Raw genomic sequence first — 17478 nt, 5'->3', positions numbered from 1 at the left:
AAAATGCTTCTGCAAGAAGTGAAGAGTATAAAGAGCCGATACAAAGGTGCTCTGATAAACGCAAAAAGGAAAAAAGGTTGAATGTTTATTGCTTTCAGCTTTTGAATGACACCTCTTCTGATTTTCTGCACTTTAAATCTTTGAATGTTTTTACTCGCACCCTGAAGTTAGTGTTATGCTTGTCGATGATCTTGAATGTGATGTCAACAAATGTTTGATTTTTCTATCAATGAAAAGCAGTGCAGCTTATTGGTCCATTTCCATCTTGTTTTATTACAATTTCACTTACAAACATGCATGGCCAAGTGCCACATCTTCAATTAGAATATAAATTTCTCTGCTTTTTTCTCAATTTTTTAAAAGTAGATCGTGGTACAGGCTGTCTTCACATTGGTTGGCTTTCGCAGGGGTTCCAAAAATACCTAAAAAGTCGTGTCTTGGGAGTGAAAGAAACGAGATTGATTGCTTGCCATCGTGCTGATTTTTAACAAACAATTTAGCAGATTGTCTCGGTCCACGGCGATTCTCCAATATTGTGCAGATGGCGTTCGCAATTCATGAAAAGTATCAGTTTAGCTGCGGCAGTTGTCATTGTTTTTCTTTATACAGTAGTTAGACACACAGGATTTTCTGCTGTTAGTCACAAACAAATTCTTTCTGTTTCATCTAACATAAACATCGTTGGCAATCGTGCTGCCGCGGCCGGGCAACACAGTTGACACACTAATTTTAAGTACACCGAGTTAGTCTAAACATCCAGATCGTCTCCCTCCTTGCTTTCCGTTTTTCAATTTGCGTCCGAAATAATTGGGTGGCCCTGTCGGATTTTCCGTGTCGCGAAACTCTGGCTAACAAAGCATTTAGAAGGCGAGGCCACCGCGGTTACAAATTAAACTAAAAACACATCCAGCACTGCATTTCACGGGGTTAACACAGATACATAGCTGAGGTTCTGCTTTCTTTGTTTTGTAATTTACACCACATCGATACTCTTACTCCGAACAACATTCTCCTCTAACATTTTCCTCGCAACTTCATGATCAATGTCCCGACAGATTACAAAATTAATAGGTCAGGTTTGACTCAAAATCAGGGCTGCAGTTTCAGCACCGGGGTTTTCACAGCAGTTATGACATTTTCTTGCTCAGGGTTTCGTTCAGACAAATGTGAAATTTTAAAATCGCAAATTTTCCATGGCTGTTTTTACGGAAAATCACGAACACCACTAAAAAAGTGAGAATTAAAAATATATCATTGAAAAGTCAAGTGGTGCAAATTTTGTCACTTAAATTAAAAGGAGTTTTAAAAAAATTTAAATTGAATAAAATATAAAGTAGAAAATATAACATTTTGCAATTACCAACTAAAATCCATTTTGACCTTTGTAGACACATTAAAACAATAGTTACCAGTCAAAAAATTAAAAAAATATTTTTAGCGTTTTCAATGATTAAAAACTCTGAACTAAATTGATCAAATATGGAAACGTTTAACAGAAATACCAGCCACGGAAAATGAGATTTATTTTTTATTAATTCTGAAAACTGCTGTAAAAAGTCTGATTGGTTTAGAAAAAAACACAGAACAGTCTTATTTTTGTCAAATTTCACACCTATTGCCAAACCCTCACATAAATGTTTGCAAGAACAAAATTTAAGTATAAAACCGGTGCTCTGCATTTTTTAAAAAAACTTGCCCTGGTTTGGTTTACAGAAAAATAACAACGAAAATAAGGGACATCATCACATAATGCAACATTTACCTCTAGATTTTGCCAGCGCTGCCTAACTTTGAAAGCTAAACCACTGAACTACTTCTTTTCACAGAACATCTCAATTTGTTTGTAATTGCTTGGACCATCGTATTTTCTCTCAATGTAAATGCACTTAAAAATGATAAAAAGCAGTAAAAAATAAAACTAAAAACTGATCATTGCACATATCCTTTCGATCTCTGAGGAATGTTCTGTGTTAAGTAAAAAGCATGTTATCACTTTCTTCTTCTTCTGAATGATAGCGTTAATTCCACAACATGAATACATATAATATACTCTCAAGTGCAACCACTACTCTTTCTCTGTCAACATAGAAAAATATTTACCCTCTTCATAATTTTTGCTCTTTATCCGTAGACATAAAAAATTTCGGTTGCATGTTCTCTGATAATCGCATTTGCTCGTCGGTATATAATATTTCTTTTCCCGGTTCACAAGGCACAATAACATCAATATAATTTATATGCTCTATCATCTGCTGCGTGTGTGAGTGTGATTTAATTTTTACTTTTCTCTATCTTTCTCGTCAATGAAGTCTATCTTGATCTGCTGCCGTTCCTTCCGTCATGCACGGTTTCGCAATAATACAACTGATTGTCCACGGGTTTTCTTTTGGTGTCTCTCTCGAGCCGACGGGGGCTCGACGGTGACGACACAAAAAGGATTGTTACTGCAATAATTGCGGTGGCGATTTTCTTTCTCTCATTCTGTTTCGTTGCAAAATTTCGCCTCTTTACCGAACGAACCTAGCATTTGACGCCGCCGCGTGACTAGTCGTAGAGAAGCGCGAAAGCCAGGTTAAAAAGTAAAACAATTGCGTGGGGCTAACGAAAAGTCTGCACTAGGATTTCGTCTCATTCGCCTTGAGGGCCGCCATGAAGTTGTCGTAGTCAGGGTCGCGGTGCGCGCGCTGCTCGCTGATCTGCTGCTCGCTCAGCTTGGCCAGCCGCGCCTGCACGATCTTCAGGTGGCGCAGGATGTAGTCCTCGTGCGGCGCCAGCCGCAGCGCGTGACGCAGGCACGCCTCCGCCCGCACCAGGTTGCCCCGCTCCACGTAGACGACGCACAAATTGTGCAGCCCTTGCACGTTGTGCGGCTCGATCTGCAGAATGCGTTTGTAGCACTGTAACACGATTAACAAAATTAATTACATACATCAGGAAATTTTGAAAAGGGTTAAAATAAATGAAATGAAAATCGGTGGTTGGATCCAATAAGCAATTTGTTGATCGATCAACAATTTCTTCTACAATTGGCAAAAATGAAAATACATCAGCCTTGCTACAGTAAAAAATTCACAATTTTCCAATTTTCTCTTAAAATTTAAAGCTCTCGACCACGACGACCACAATTCCTTGGCAGATTTCGATTCGTCTCGTCAAGATCTGTCCAACAGCGTATGAATCCTCTTTGTTGTGAAATAAAATAGGATTTCAAGCAGGGCTGGGCATGGGAATAAATATACTTTTTTGCAGATCCGGTTTCTTGCGGTTATTTACAGGATTTTTTGAGGTTAGTTTCTCTCGGGAGTTTGCAAACAAATTTGGCAAATTTGAATGTATAGCTCTTGCCAAGTTTTTTAAGCAAAATTTAAATAAAAAATTTACAAAAAAAAAATCATTTAAAACTAACAAACGGTGTGAACACCAGATTTTCATTTACCGTTTAACATATAATTATTTTAATGGTAAACTGGCCAATTTACGGTTTTTTAAATAGACCGCACGAAACTTGTGAGACCGCAAAAAAACCCACCGCACTGCAAGTTTGGGAAACTCCCCGGGAGATTCCCAGCCCTGATTTCAAGTAAGTTCACACCATCTGAAAAGCATGCTAATTTTGCAGCCACTTTTCACAAAAATTTACAGTTCAATTTTGGCTTCAACTGAATCCTAAAGGATGAGATCGAGAACATGCACGGGCAACAAGGATTTTCCAGGATTTTGCAGTATCAATCCTCATTAAAGTAGAGCTTAACACGTTAACAGTTAAGAACATAGTTGATTAAAATTATTTATCCAATAGTGTGCGAATAAAAAAATAGAATTTCAATTAGATTTTAAAAAAAGTTATTTTTAACATTTTTTAGTACAGATCCGCCTTGGATATAAATATGTCAAAAGTAACCGTTTCCAGGGCTCATAAAAACTTAAATATGTCTTGGGGCCATAACAATTGCGCACACCTCAACTAACACCTAAATTTTCCTTGTCAAAATTGTTGCCATTTTTTAGCAATAAGGAAAATCGCGTTTGATTGTTGAGCAATGCGCAATTTTTACGGCACTAAGACAAATTCCTAAGTCTCAAATCACATTATTAAAATCAAAACTCACCAATTCGGCAGCATCGATATCCTTGATAAAATTGATGTAAATGTCGCCAAGGAGAATGAGTCCCTTGGTGTGGTCAGGATGGTGCTTGACAAGCTGGTTGAGGAAGGGGGCCGCCTCAAGGGGCCGGTGGTCATCTGCAAGCAGCAGCGCCAGGTTGAACAGTGCCGAGCGGAAGTCCTCGCGCATGGCAATGGCCCTGCGGAACCAGTGCTCGGCGCCGGCCACGTCATTGTCGTCCATGGCCAGCATGCCGAGGTTGAAGTAGACGCGCTCGTTGTGCCCAGCCTCCTTGGTCAGCAGCTTCAGCAGCCGCTCGCGGGCCAGCTGCCGCAACTCTGGCCGCGCCATCTCTTGTAGCAGGATGGCAGAGTTGAGCAGCGCCTGCTCGTGCTCGGGGTCCACCTCAAGCGCCTTGTCCAGGTACGCCAGCGCCTGCGACGACTTGCCCTGCTCGATGAACACCACACCCAGCTGAAATGCAAAAACATCACTCCTGTTTTATGTGGATTGATACAGAGCGACAACTGAAAATTATTTCAAATTTTTGATGCAATAAGCAGTTGATCGATAAAAAAAATTGTTCTATAATGAACAATAACAAAAAAGAACCTTACTAGAAAAAAATATTTTTTTTTTAATTTTTGTCCAAACATTTACAGTGCTGACTACATTTTTTTGGCAGATTTGCTGTGAAATAAAATCAGATTTCAAGTAGGGAAACAGTCCATTTGAAATACAATAATGCTAACTTTGCGGCAACTTTTCTAAAAAAAAATACTGTGGTACTGAGGTCAATTTTGACTTTGACTGCATCCTAGGGGATGAGTTCATGCATTGGCAACAATGATTTGCCCGGATTTTGCAGTATCAATCCTCTTTAAGTATATTGATAATGGACTACAACTGAGAAATACTGTATTTAAATGTGTGTTGAAATAATTAATGCAAATAGGGAACCAACAAAAAGGGTAACAGTCTGTTACTTTCTGTTACTTTTGTTGGGATCCAAATCTCTGTAATCCTACTATATTTTCATTACATTATTCCAAATTAAGTTTAAATGTACTCACATTGTAGTAAATATCAGGGTTGGTGCTGTCATAAAACAGGGCCCTTTCATATACCTCTTGAGCTTCTTTTGTTCTGAGATTAATAAACATTTTAGCAAAACATCCACAAGGAAAGAGTGACGATCAATTATACCTATTCAGTTTGAGGAGGACGTCGCCTCTATTGATGTAGGCCTGCGTGTAGTCGGCCCGCATGCTGATGGCCTGCCGATACAGCATGTCCGCCTCTTCCAGTCTCGTCTCATTCTTTGCGATCAGGTTCGCCAGGTTCAGGAACACATTCAGGTGGTTCGGCGCTATTCTCGCCTGGTATGACTCTCCAGGCTTCGCTTTTGGCAACAGTTCTTTCGCCTGATCACACAATTCAATTCAATTCATTGACACTTAGAGGTTAAAAATGTGAAAACACACCTTCAGGTAAGCATCTTCAGCCTCTTTGTACATTTTCAGATGATTCAATGTCCTTCCAACGTTGATGTGGGCACCGATGTCATCCTCCTGTACCCTGGAAAGATAAAAAAATCAAATCAGCATCAAGGAAATTTGTTTGATTTAACAAAATACTCACTTGACAGCAGTCTGGAAGAAGGCAAGAGCCTCGCCAAATCTTCCCTGTCCTTCTAAGGCATGGCCAACGTTGTTGTAGAGTTTTGCGTTGCGGTGGTTCACCTTGAGCCCCGAGCTGAAGATGGTGTACTCGTCCTGCCAGTCCTGGTTCCTCATGTAAGTCTTGCAGCCGTGCGTCAGCACCAGCATCCCCAGCATGAACCAGGCAAACTTCTTCAGTCTGAAAACAAAATTAGATCAAAACTGTAATATTTGCACCTGAAAACAAGCAATTCGTCACAGTGCTATGAAAATTGTTCAGGATTTAACCAAAAAACCGTCTATATTGGCTAATATTCTGATGAAAAATGTTAAAATTGTGTATCACATCAGGAAATTTTCCTCACAATTTAAATTTTAAATTTAAGGTCAAATTCCCAAAGATAATGAAATTTCTGATAACAAATTCTGGAAAGTGCCTTTTAAATTTTAAAAAACACGTAATTTCGCTAAAATTATGTTCCAAACGACCGTTCAAATTTTGATAATTTGCGAATAGCTAAAATTCACAACCCTTCTGATCAGCGTTAGAGAATATTATATAAAAAATATTTTCTTTTCTTTCTGAGGACATACCTTGCTTGTGATGCGAGCTGAGACCAGCCGTAGCCGACGAGCATGCAGAAGCCCATGGAGGGCATGTAGAGGACGCGCTCGGCAACGACAAAACCAACCGGGAAGAAGAGGTTTGAGGCCGGCAGGAAGGGCAGCACCATGAACGCAAGACTCATGACCAACGCGGTCACCTGCTGGTGGTTCTCGGAGGTCATTGCCACGTAGGTGAGCACGAGCAGGAACGCGTAGGTGGCCAGCGTGGCCGCGTTCCTCGGGTCGTTCAGGTTGCTGACCAGGGGGATGGTGCCCATGGTCCAGTCACAGCACAGGTCGCACGGCAGCAGCAGCAGGCCCAGGTTCACGCTCAGCAGGTAGTTGTAGGTGAGGTGGCGGGCCGGCGCGCTTGTAGCCGAAGCTGGGTTATCAAACCTACACAATTTGGAAAAAAAAGAAAACAGGTTACACACGTACAATACCTTCAAAACAGTTGACATTCAACTAAAATGTGGTTTGGATATTAAAATTCTTATTGTCAATTTTTTTTTATCTAAGATATTTGTCCTGATAAAATCTAGGTTTGGTATTGAATTATTAATTTACCTCTCAAGCTATTTTTTCGCTCTGGAATTCTCGTTCTGGGCCATTTAAGTTACTACCTTTCAAGATTTATTTTACAAGATCAATTCACACTGAAACCCCTCAAAAGGGTGAACAAAAACATATTTTCGAAAATAGAACCCATGACTTTCTTGTAGCTTCCAGGAATAAGTTTAAACCCTTCTAAACTAAGATTTCGCCACCTCCGTGCTATTTTATTTGTCTTCTGAAAGATACAAGAAATGTTTACGTTCACTCTAAATTTTTATTTAAATTAATCCACGTATAATCCCCTTAAAACACGACAATTGTAGCTGAAAAACGTGATAATAAGCGAAGTAATTAAAGATTATGTTACCTAGTAAAAACGGGAAGACGCGCGCCCATGATTTGGACTCTGAGGGCCAAAAGGGCAATCGCCGAGCCGACCAGGGCGGCCAACCTCTTGCTGGCCTCGACAGACCACGGCAGAGGCGTATTTTTGCCCTCCAGCGTGGCCCTCAGTGTGTGCATCAAGTCTTGTAGTCGAACCTGCAACACAAAAATGTAAAAATTAATAAAAAAAACCGTAAGTTTTCAAGGGAACAATAAAAATAAACAATTTTTATGACTTTTCAAGCAACAATTTTAATTTTGCTACCTTTTGAATGACGAAGAGTTCATAGACGAAGCAGACACCCAAGATGGTGATGCCCTGCTCCTTGCAAAGCATGGCCGTGGCGACGGCCAGGATGGCGAGGATGAGCGAACGCCAGCGCGTGTGCCGCCTGTTCTTGGTGGCCTGTGTGTAGAACATGAAGGCGGCGATGAAGAAGACGGAGGACAGCGTCTCCGCTCGACCCACGACGCCCGTCACCTGCAGCAATCACAGATTGAGTCGTGAGACCAAAAGCATTACCGGGATGGCTGAGGCTACTTACGGCTTCTGTGTGGATGGGGTGAACCGCGAAGAGCAAGGCTGACACGAAACTGGCCAGCTCGGATAAAAATGTGGCACACATACTGAGAACACAAAATATTTTTACAATAAATAAATGGACTTAAAAAATAATGTATCATAATATGACATTGTTTGTTTACAAGTTACCACAAAGTTTTTTCAAATTATTTTAATTTGCAGAAGAGCCGTAAGCCGTTAACTGGTACCGTACGTAATAAATATTAAACAATCTGGATTTAGTAAAACAGTGACAAATTACAAATAGATCGATTTGTCTCATCAAGAAGTCTGCATACCAAATTTCATCGTCATGGGATGAAAATTGTCGATTTAAAAAAAAAAATTAACATAGGAATAAAGCATGAAACCAATGTTTGGCTTCGTAACTCGTAAATTATGCTAGATTGAAAATTTTCATGGTTATATTTTCTTCTAATCTCGTGAAAATCTACGTTTTAGGAAAAAAATTTGCATGTTCGAGCCCAGGGTTCAATTGTCAGTTAATGCACATCCTTCCCAATATTAAGTTTTGTTCAATTTTTTTTATTAAAATGAAGAAAATGAATGTATTTAGGTTAAATTGCAAAGTGAGTAACTTTTTAAAAGCAATTTTATATTGTTATTTAGCTGTTTTAAATATTTAACAAAAAAGCTCTGGAAAAACAATTCACGCCCAAGAACGCCATTTCTCAACGTTGATTGTTTTTTCGCTTTATAAAATTTAACTCCTCGCAATCAAAACATACATTAGTTTTAAGTGTTCCAGAATTTTTCTTCTTGATAATTTTGCAGTTTATAACGTTTTTGGGCTACTCATGTAGAACACATGATTTCCATACTTATCAAAAACAACTTTACTGAAGATAAGAGCTGCTATTACCGGAAAATTAATGTAAACCCCCTGGAGACGTTTTGTCAATTGTTCGCTCTATTTTCAATTCCTATAGAAAATTTGAAAACCAGAAATGATTTGATAATAATTATACTCTTCAAAATTATTGAACCACTACTTATCTTAAAAGATTAACACTAATTTTTTTGGCCAAAATATTGAATAAATTTACTGGTAAAAACCTACGTTAGGTTATCAGACTGAAGAGAAAAAGCAACCCTGTCAAAACCATACAAAATGTCATGGAAAATAGTCAGATGGATGTTGATTTCATAGGAAAACTGCCTAAACTAATCTAAATTGTGAAGAGTGCAACAAAGCATCCTAAAACAGCTTTGTTTAGCTATCATAATAATTAACCTCTCAGAAGACTTCAGAGCCAGATTTGTATTGAAAACTTTGAGTGTAAATAAAAATAGAAGAGGGTTTAATAACTCACCGGAAGTACATGAAACAGACGAGGCAATGTAGGAGCAAATTGATCAGATGGTATCCCAACGGCTCAAGCTGGTGCAGCATGTAGTTCAGTCGAAATGACAAAACGCACAGCGGCCGGTATGATTTGTGGCTTTGCTCCTGAAATTTCAAAAAATTATGGTTCAGGAAAAGAGTAAGATATTTATTTAAAATACAGCGCAGTTCATTTGAATTTAACTCACGGATAAATTTAAAATTAAGGAGGAAAATATTGGTCTAACAAAGTGCTAAAATTTGAGAAAATATAGTTTAATAAATTTATAATTTATTTAATAAAGCACTTTTTAGTAAACCATATACACTCTATTGATCTTTACGGGAAATAATCTTGAAAAAGACGTCATTCAGAAAGTAAAGGAAGTAATTTGAAAAAAAAAATCCAACTGATTCCAGCAGCAGTTGGATAAGTGATTGGTGGCTGGCGGCGTCTTTGTCTTTTTCGTTTTAGTGGGTTAGCTGGCGTGCAAGGAAGCGAGAAATAATTAATGGCACCTTGTGCATGGGTGTGCCCCAGAAGTCGTTGCGAAAGATGTTGAACAGGGGTGTTTGCGGGCGGAGGTCCCTGTTGTCCTTGATGGCGCTGATGTCGTCGAAGACGAAGCCGCACTGCAGGCAGTTCAAGTAGCAGGCCACGCAGGCGGCCACCACGACGGCGGCCAGCAGGTGGCCACCCTCGCCACCCACGCCCATTCTACGAGGAAAAACACGAGAAATTTATTTATTAGAACAAATTATTTAATTTATTGGGCAATATATGGAAATGTTCTGTCATTTTTTTTGCACAGCTGACACAATAAACGGCTCTGCGGGGCGGCAAAATCGCGACATTCAAGAGAGTGTCTACTGCGCAGACACATCTTGTTTGTTCTTTTTTTGCAAAAGATAGAATTCAATTTGGAGCACATCCAACGAATAAAATTGCCACTTCGGATCTGAGTGAGTGCTAGTCCGTAGGTGTTTTTGACGTCAGTTCCAACTCTGGATATTCGCTGTAAAGCTAGAGGCTTTACGGAAATAGCTTCGCTTTGAAAACATCGTATTTGAAATATTCTAGAAATGTGGTAGCTTCCCTGTATATATAGATAGTTATTTTTGGCTGGAAACAATACCATAATTTTTTAAACAAAAATTTTATCATTTTTTTGCGATTTACTTCAGCTGGACGGATGTTTTAGGACAGGTAGGGATGCACTTATTTGCCAATGTTTTTCACCGTTCATTGCCACTATAAATTTATCAATATCTTTAAGAATTAATTTCCTAGAGCAAAAAATATAGATTATGAGGGTAGAAAAAGTGATTTGTTTGATTTTAATTAAATATTTTCCATTACCTTTATTTCAAGTCAAGGTCACACACGTAAAAATTAAATATTATGAAAAGTGAAAAATCCCCAGCGAAAAATGTTGGTAAAATTGCAGGGTTGCAAAATACCCGCATTTAAAAAAAGCAGTGCAGTTTTTCAATTTTTACCAGTTTCTAGCAGGCCATATTTGTACCTCAGTTTTCAACAATTATTTGCTCTCATGATCTCTCTCGACTTGAAAAATTACCAGATTTTCTTTCTAGAAATTGTGGCAGCAAATGGCACTTTCAAAGAAAACATCTGCACAGTAGAGAAATACCAGTCCGACCGCTAAATTTAGATTTTCACAGAGGAAATATGAAATAAATTTATTTCTTGCGCAAGAAATTGGTAAAAATTGAGTGGTACGAACGGTACGAACCATTAAAAACTTGTGGTAAAAAAACGGGAGGTAAGCAAAAATGTAATTGTAAAATTTAAAAATTAGTGCACTGCAAATTATTTTCAACCATTTGGCAACTCTTGTCAAAAACAGGAAATTTAGAAAAATTGAGCAAAAGAGGTATGTGTTTATAGATAGAAATATATGCAATACAGACCTAAATCGTTTTACTAGAAATTCCCGAAATTAAGTGCTGAAAATGAAATTATTTTCATGGCCGGTTAAATGACTAAATGAAGGCGATTTAAAAAAAAGCTCCTCGACACAAGTTCTCAATTCTAGCAATTACGGCTATTTGCATTTATTAATGAAAACCTGTTTTCCAACTCTCCTCAAGCGTCTAATATTCATAATTCCAGCGTAGGTTTAAATTAATTCCATGCATACGAGTCTCAACAAAAAATTTGAATTTAAATCATGATAATATGTATGCCATGGTATCTTAATTCACGAGCAACAGCCTCTAATTAGCATAAATTGTAAAACAAACCTAAATTCCAGCAAAAAATCCCGTCCACACGAACAAACGACGCTAACTAACTGTCGAAAACCGACAACAATCAACCTACGGCGGCGTCTCCCACCCTCCACCCTGGCACTCGACGCAAAAGCAAGGGTTTCCGGAAAGTTAATTGCTCCAGCTGACATCCCCCCACCCCTGATGAATAATAAATAAAAACTTGAAGCAGCAGCAGCAGCATCCTTTCCCTCGGCTCCAGCCCTTTCTCGGGACCTTGACCCCGGCCTGAGACCTGAAGCTCACCTTTCAACTCGGGCGGTGAACCTGGCAAAGAGGCCGTTCGCCGGCGGCCTCGGCATGGTGGGGCGGCCAGCCAGCGGCCGCTCTTGGCCTCGAACTGCTTCTATCAGAGGTGCAATCACCAAATTCACGCGATTCTGCAGCTCCACGGGTCCCGATTTCGGCGCCGCCACGTCGACGCCACGTTCAGCCGACGCCAGGACACGGCCGACAACGCCGACTAGCTCGCCGACTCGCGCGAAACGGCCGAATTCGCGGGGCACGGCCGCGAAGTGACCTCCATATTTCCCGTCCGACACTCACTGCGTCTGCGGTCACGTGACAAGCGCTAGCCTGCCCCGCCCACCAGCAGAGGCGCCGCCGTCGCTCTGTCTGCCAGCGCCGCGCGACGAACTCGCAGCAGCCGCTCTCTCGCCTCGGCATTCGTGCGGAGCGCGTTGGGGGCTGCGCGAAAATGCGGACAATCGCACCTTTCGGCCCTTAACCTTCGTGCTTGCAACCCTAACCTGCTGAGAGGTCGTAAAGGCGAACGTAAACTGCTGTCGTCGCTTCTTTTGCCCGGGGGAATGAAGGGAATGATAAAAACATCACACACTTGAAAAATAGATTAAAATTTTGGTTTTAAGTTAAGAGAAAGAAGAAATTTAAAGGATTTTATTCCGGTATTTAACGTTGAATAAATATATTTTTGAAAATTTAGGGATTATGACTTTTCGTATTTTTTCTGCTTTTCGACAGTATTTACCGGCTCTGAGGAAGTTCTGGAACCTAACTCCAACGATGTGATTATACAATCAAAGATTTCGTTTACAAATTATTTGATTAAATTGCAAATTTGCTATGTCTTCAACTCTTCTCCGATTCCATATTTTGATATGAAGAATCAGAAAAATATTAAAATCATCGAGCTGTTTATTCCGATATTATAGCCTTACAAAAAATTACATTTTGCGTTTACAGGTCTAAACTTAGTCAAATTTTGTTTTCCCGTATTACTGTCAAAGCCAAATAATATTTTGCAATTTTAAAATTCAAAACCATTTCCACAGGAAATTTAAAATTCCATTTTCCTCAGAAATTCAGTGACTAAAATTTCCATTCCTCATCAAACAGGAAAATTGTATAAAATTTCCATTTGTTCTGTCATTTATTATCCCCTAAACTCGTTTTCCGTTCGGACCTAATTCTCTTTTATGTTTTTCGGGGCGGAAATCGGCCAAAATGAACCCTTTTAATGTGGCGTTTTGACGCACGTTGCGAAATTAATTTTCTTAATAGCCCTTAGCCGGGGCTACACATGTGTGTGTATTTGGGCCGCGGCGCTGTTGTTTTTGCGAACGCACGCATTGAAAGCAGCATCCATCCCTCCATTGTTTGCAGACACATGAGGCTAAAAATTTAATGATAAATTTTAAACGCGCGCCAGCCTGTCTCGCTGCTCGTCGTGTGTGTGTGTATATTATTTATCATCCCCACGCGACTTGTAAAATATTCACAATGCATCCGCCAGCACTTTTTGCCCGCGTTTGCACATTAATCTAACTTGACGAGCTGAATTCGCCGCTTTTTTCGGCGTAACATGCGCCTTGAACTGCTCTGGGGCCGATTAAAATGAAAAATGCACACCGGCACACTTTCGAGTGTGTGCTGTTTATAAATAAAGCGCGTTGTCGGCGCAGCATTTTCAATTTTGAGTCGCATCTGCCGCTGCCGTGTCGCAGGAATTTAATATGTCGACTGGAATTATTACGCTATTTTTGCCACCTTGCCGAGCGACTTCATTTCTGTCCGATTTGAATTTGAAATAATACATATACAAGTAACGTTTTTCATGTCTGCCGCTGCCGCGCCTGGCGAGCGGCAAGATAAATGACGCTGCTTTTGTTATCGAAGCCGACCGGTCCGTTTTGTTTGAATAAAACGGACAATTTATCGTTTCCCAATGAAATTTACGAGCTTCCACAGCCGGGCCCAGTTATCTATCACAATTGATTTTCCAAGTCGCCCAAGCGAGAAAATTAAAACACGTGTGTGTCCTTCGCGGAAATTCTGCGTTGAGCAAACCGTTGTTTTCCCCATCCAATTAGGCACGGGGATATAATCTGCTCTCGCTGGGCAAACACAAAACAACCAGATTTATCCGCACGATAAACCCCGATGTATTTTTCATTTTAATCGAAAAACTGACCAAACGGATTAATTCGGTGGAGGGAGCGAGAGCGAGGCAGAGAGAATTCGATTTTTTTTTTGCGCGCGACAACTTTCCGTCTCTCTCTTCCACCTGGAGGAGTCTGAAATTTGCGTGAGAGCAAAAAACGAGAGCTCTCCTTTTCACGGCCGTTGATTTTCTTTCTTTCTCTCTCTCTCCTTCTGCAGAGAGAGAGGGTGCCGGTCGAAGCAGCCAGCCGGCGAAATGCTGCGTGCGAATTGGGAAAGTTTTTGGTTCTGGCCGGGGCTCCCGTCGTTTGCCGCCACCACCGCGCGACTAGTTCGACTCGTACATCCCCCTTAAAGTCGGACCTTTCATTACTAACGCGCGCGGCGGCCGGCACCCGGGTTTTTGCCGCCGAATATCGGGCATTCCAAAATCCAGATAAATTTATTGAGAGGCTCTTCGCAGAGTGAACTCGCATTCGGCTGGAATTTCAACTATGCTTGTTCAGTTGGAAGCTGTTTTTGCTTATTTTGGGTTCGTAGGAAAGCAAATATTTCGCAAAAACGGGTCAAAGAGGAATGGAATATAGAGTTATGTTTGAAAGGACCAAGCAGAAATTTAATTCTACTATGTGTTTACGATCACTATTTGATTTATAAACCAGTGGAGTTCAGATTTGGCCATTTTGCACAAAACTTTGAGTGTTTTCTTTATTTACTCTCAATTTTAAAAAAAGCGATGACTTGTTTTTGGAGATAAAGTTTTATAAATTTTGACTCATTCGAATTTGTGCTTTTTTAGGAATAATCTACTTTTTAGCGATTTTTCTTAATTTTTTGTTCAAATGTCCTCCGGAAAACTTTACCCCTTAAAACCCATTCTGAGGGCCAAATTAAAGTAGTGGTAAAGTGATTTTCCCCGAACTCGCCAGTCAACCGTCTTTCGTGTGAGCTTTTTCACATTCGATAAGGTGAAGTGCCGCGGCAAACTCGAAAGCTCAACGATTTCGTAGCACGCAAAGCAAGCCATTCGGTCTACTTTTCCTCCGGTTGCACAAAAATCCAGCGAATCCACCTTTTGCCGGGGGCGAGTGCGATTTTACCGATTTTATGGCCTCGTAGGGAAACAAAGCCGCAATCAGCCGCGAGACAGAACAATCTGAGGCTTTTCTGCGGCAGGAATTGATTACCGTTCGAGCCGGGGGCGAACAATGGACGTGAAAGGGATGGTCTCGGGTGAAAAGGCGGCAATTACGGCACGCATTGTCCGAAAGGAGGTAATTACCTGTTGGCCAAGACTAGTCTCCGACGGCGGACGCGAACGGCTTCGCTCCAGGAGCACCGAGTTTCATGGCACACGCAAATTCTGGCCGAAATTTTTCACATACAACACGCAAAAACCGCCGGGCGAATCCGTGTGTGTGTGTCTGCCACAAAGAGAAGCACTTCTTCCTTCACTCCTGCGAGTCCGAGTATTTTTTAGCAGCAGCTGCAGCCGAGGGGTGCACGCCGGGCCACAACTCTCCAGGATCTGACGGCAATCGGAGCAGACCGCTTTTAAATCCACGTTCCCTCCAAGCGGGCATGCGCAAGAGAGTGAGAGAGAAAGAGAGAGAGAGAGAGAGAGAGAGAGAGAGAGAGAGAGAGAGGAAACTGGTGCCGGTGAGGCGAACCGATCATTTTTGCTCGCTGCCGTGGAGCACAGGAAAAGCGGAAAATACGCCGCTGCTGCTTGAGAGCTGCTATCCAAGCAAGTGGCACCGCGTCTTTTTCACGAATTAATTAAAACGTCTGCGCCGGGCCGGGCCGAACTGGAAATTCTAATCGCTGTCATTCGCACGCACCAGACACCCTGAGTTGTGGTTGCCACTTCGCAAAATCTGACGCTTTCCAATACTTTGCACAGCTCAGCGATTTTCATTTGCTCCCGCGGCTTGTTCAAAGTTAGGGCCTCCACCAAGCCATTTCTGCATTACTATTAATTTATTTTCATTACTCATGACTGAAATTGTTTAAATTCCTCATTTCTTGGATTTATATTAATTATTAGCACTGGAAAATGTTATTATTTGAACCTCATACAATATTTTTCATGAAAGGCAGGTTCGTAAATTCAGAGAAAATCAGCTAAAAATTTTGGTGCTTTTTAATGGCAAGCTCTGTTTGCTTACTGAGAATTGTGATATTTCACTACAGCCTGTCAAAAGCAACACAACGTTGGATAGATCTCGATGAAAAGGGCTCAAATTGGCCACAAAAACATCGTGAAGCGGCGCAGAAAAGATTTTCTGAATATATGAATATTTATTCTTGTTTGGAGAAAAAATGTTGTTTGACAAACGATTGAGCCAGACTCCGGCTGAAGTCAATAATTGACGACGTGCTTGTTAACATTTTTTTTGTTTTACTCTTAGTGTGATTCGAGGAAAAAAATTACTAAAATATTTACTTAGTTCTTTCGGCCAATAAATTTTCACTTTCAGTCAGACCAGGTTCCTGCATTTTTGCAGCTAAATGTTTGGTAAAACACATTATTATTTCAGTCCAATCTACATTACCGCGCTAACGATCTGCAAAGCAATCAATGTTTAGACAAGCGATTTTTTGTCGGTCTTTTCGGCCACGAATTCGACGTTTTTAGTCGCTTATGGACCAAAAAAGTCAATCTCAAATATAAACAGCCGATATTTGTATTTAATTTGTGGCAAAAAAAGCTAACACGTGCATTTATGCAACATTTTTTTCTTGAATTTAAATAATTATTCAGTTGTTTACGCGTCTGAAATTTTTCCGAGGGCAAAATATTAAATCGATGGTGTGATGGTGGTCTACATATGTTAGGAAAAAAAATTAATTTGTTTATTTTTAATCTAAAAGGTTAAATAATTCATAACAATTAGCAATATTTATAAAATTTTTAGAAAATTTCCAAAAACATGTCCAAACACAAGAATAATAATAACTATTGTTCGTCTGCTCTATAAATTTTTAAGCACAAACTAAAAAATTGTTTACTATGCAAGAAGTTTTTCAAACGCCGATATGTTAATAATTTACAGTTCTCAGCTTTCATATTCTTAAAATATCAAAGCTTTTTATGTTTTCGTAACGAACACATCCACCCCATCAACTAACAGCCTGTTGATAACTGTTGAGTGCAGGAAGAATCGATTTTTTTACATATAAAATCAAATACTTTGCTATACCGTAGTAACTTTGCCAACTTTACCCCGGTGGAGTATAATAAATGTAGGAATATAACGAAGACAGACTTAAAAGAATGCCCTGGGAGATTTGCTGACTGCTATCAATCCATGCAAAGTTTTCATTTGCGCAACTTTTCACTTTGGAAAGGCTGTGCACTGGCTTATAAACCGTCGAGTGCTGCTGGCATATAATAAATAGAGAGGAAAAATACGCTCGGAACAAAGAGGAGACGTTAAATTAATCAGCCGAGAGTCCTTTGTTGTTTACCGCGGCGAAAGATCTTCTTTCTCTCTTTAGAGCACGAAGAGAGCGGCAGCGCGGCGGAAAGGCCCAATTAAACGCATTCAAAAGTCCGCTGGCCGG

At 40.3% G+C, this 17478-nt stretch overlaps 1 protein-coding gene across 2 annotated transcripts; it reads right to left on the bottom strand.

Annotated features, from left to right (window-relative positions):
* Nucleotides 1–246: 246 nt before the first annotated feature.
* Nucleotides 247–15438, bottom strand: Tmtc3 (Transmembrane O-mannosyltransferase targeting cadherins 3). Of its 2 annotated transcripts, none has more exons than XM_065478707.1 (13): nt 15194–15438; nt 9739–9937; nt 9209–9345; nt 7858–7939; nt 7578–7793; nt 7296–7468; nt 6362–6769; nt 5748–5966; nt 5591–5684; nt 5313–5530; nt 5180–5252; nt 4110–4580; nt 247–2897 (listed from the first exon to the last, which is right to left on the bottom strand). In XM_065478707.1, exons 2-13 carry the CDS (start codon nt 9934–9936, stop codon nt 2616–2618), a joined length of 2571 nt encoding a protein of 856 aa, XP_065334779.1. In that variant the 5' UTR covers nt 9937; nt 15194–15438; the 3' UTR covers nt 247–2615. The 2 variants fall into 2 exon arrangements, with proteins under 2 accessions (XP_065334779.1, XP_065334770.1); XM_065478698.1 differs by lacking the exon at nt 15194–15438 and adding an exon at nt 11758–12079.
* Between the last annotated feature and the right edge of the window lie 2040 nt (nt 15439–17478).

Source organism: Cloeon dipterum, chromosome 1 (assembly GCF_949628265.1).
Source record: "Cloeon dipterum chromosome 1, ieCloDipt1.1, whole genome shotgun sequence".
Lineage (NCBI taxonomy): Eukaryota > Metazoa > Arthropoda > Insecta > Ephemeroptera > Baetidae > Cloeon > Cloeon dipterum.
This window is presented reverse-complemented; position numbering and strand designations above follow the sequence as displayed.

Excerpts from the sequence above, each read along its gene's own strand:
- Tmtc3 (XM_065478698.1), bottom strand. The coding sequence starts at position 11,813 with ATGCCGAGGCCGCCGGCGAACGGCCTCTTTGCCAGGTTCACCGCCCGA. Across the intron at positions 9,938-11,757 it reads TTCACCGCCCGAGTTGAAAG|AATGGGCGTGGGTGGCGAGG; the intron begins GTGAGCTTCAGG and ends TTTTCCTCGTAG. Across the intron at positions 6,770-7,295 it reads CGTCTTCCCGTTTTTACTAG|GTTTGATAACCCAGCTTCGG; the intron begins GTAACATAATCT and ends CAAATTGTGTAG.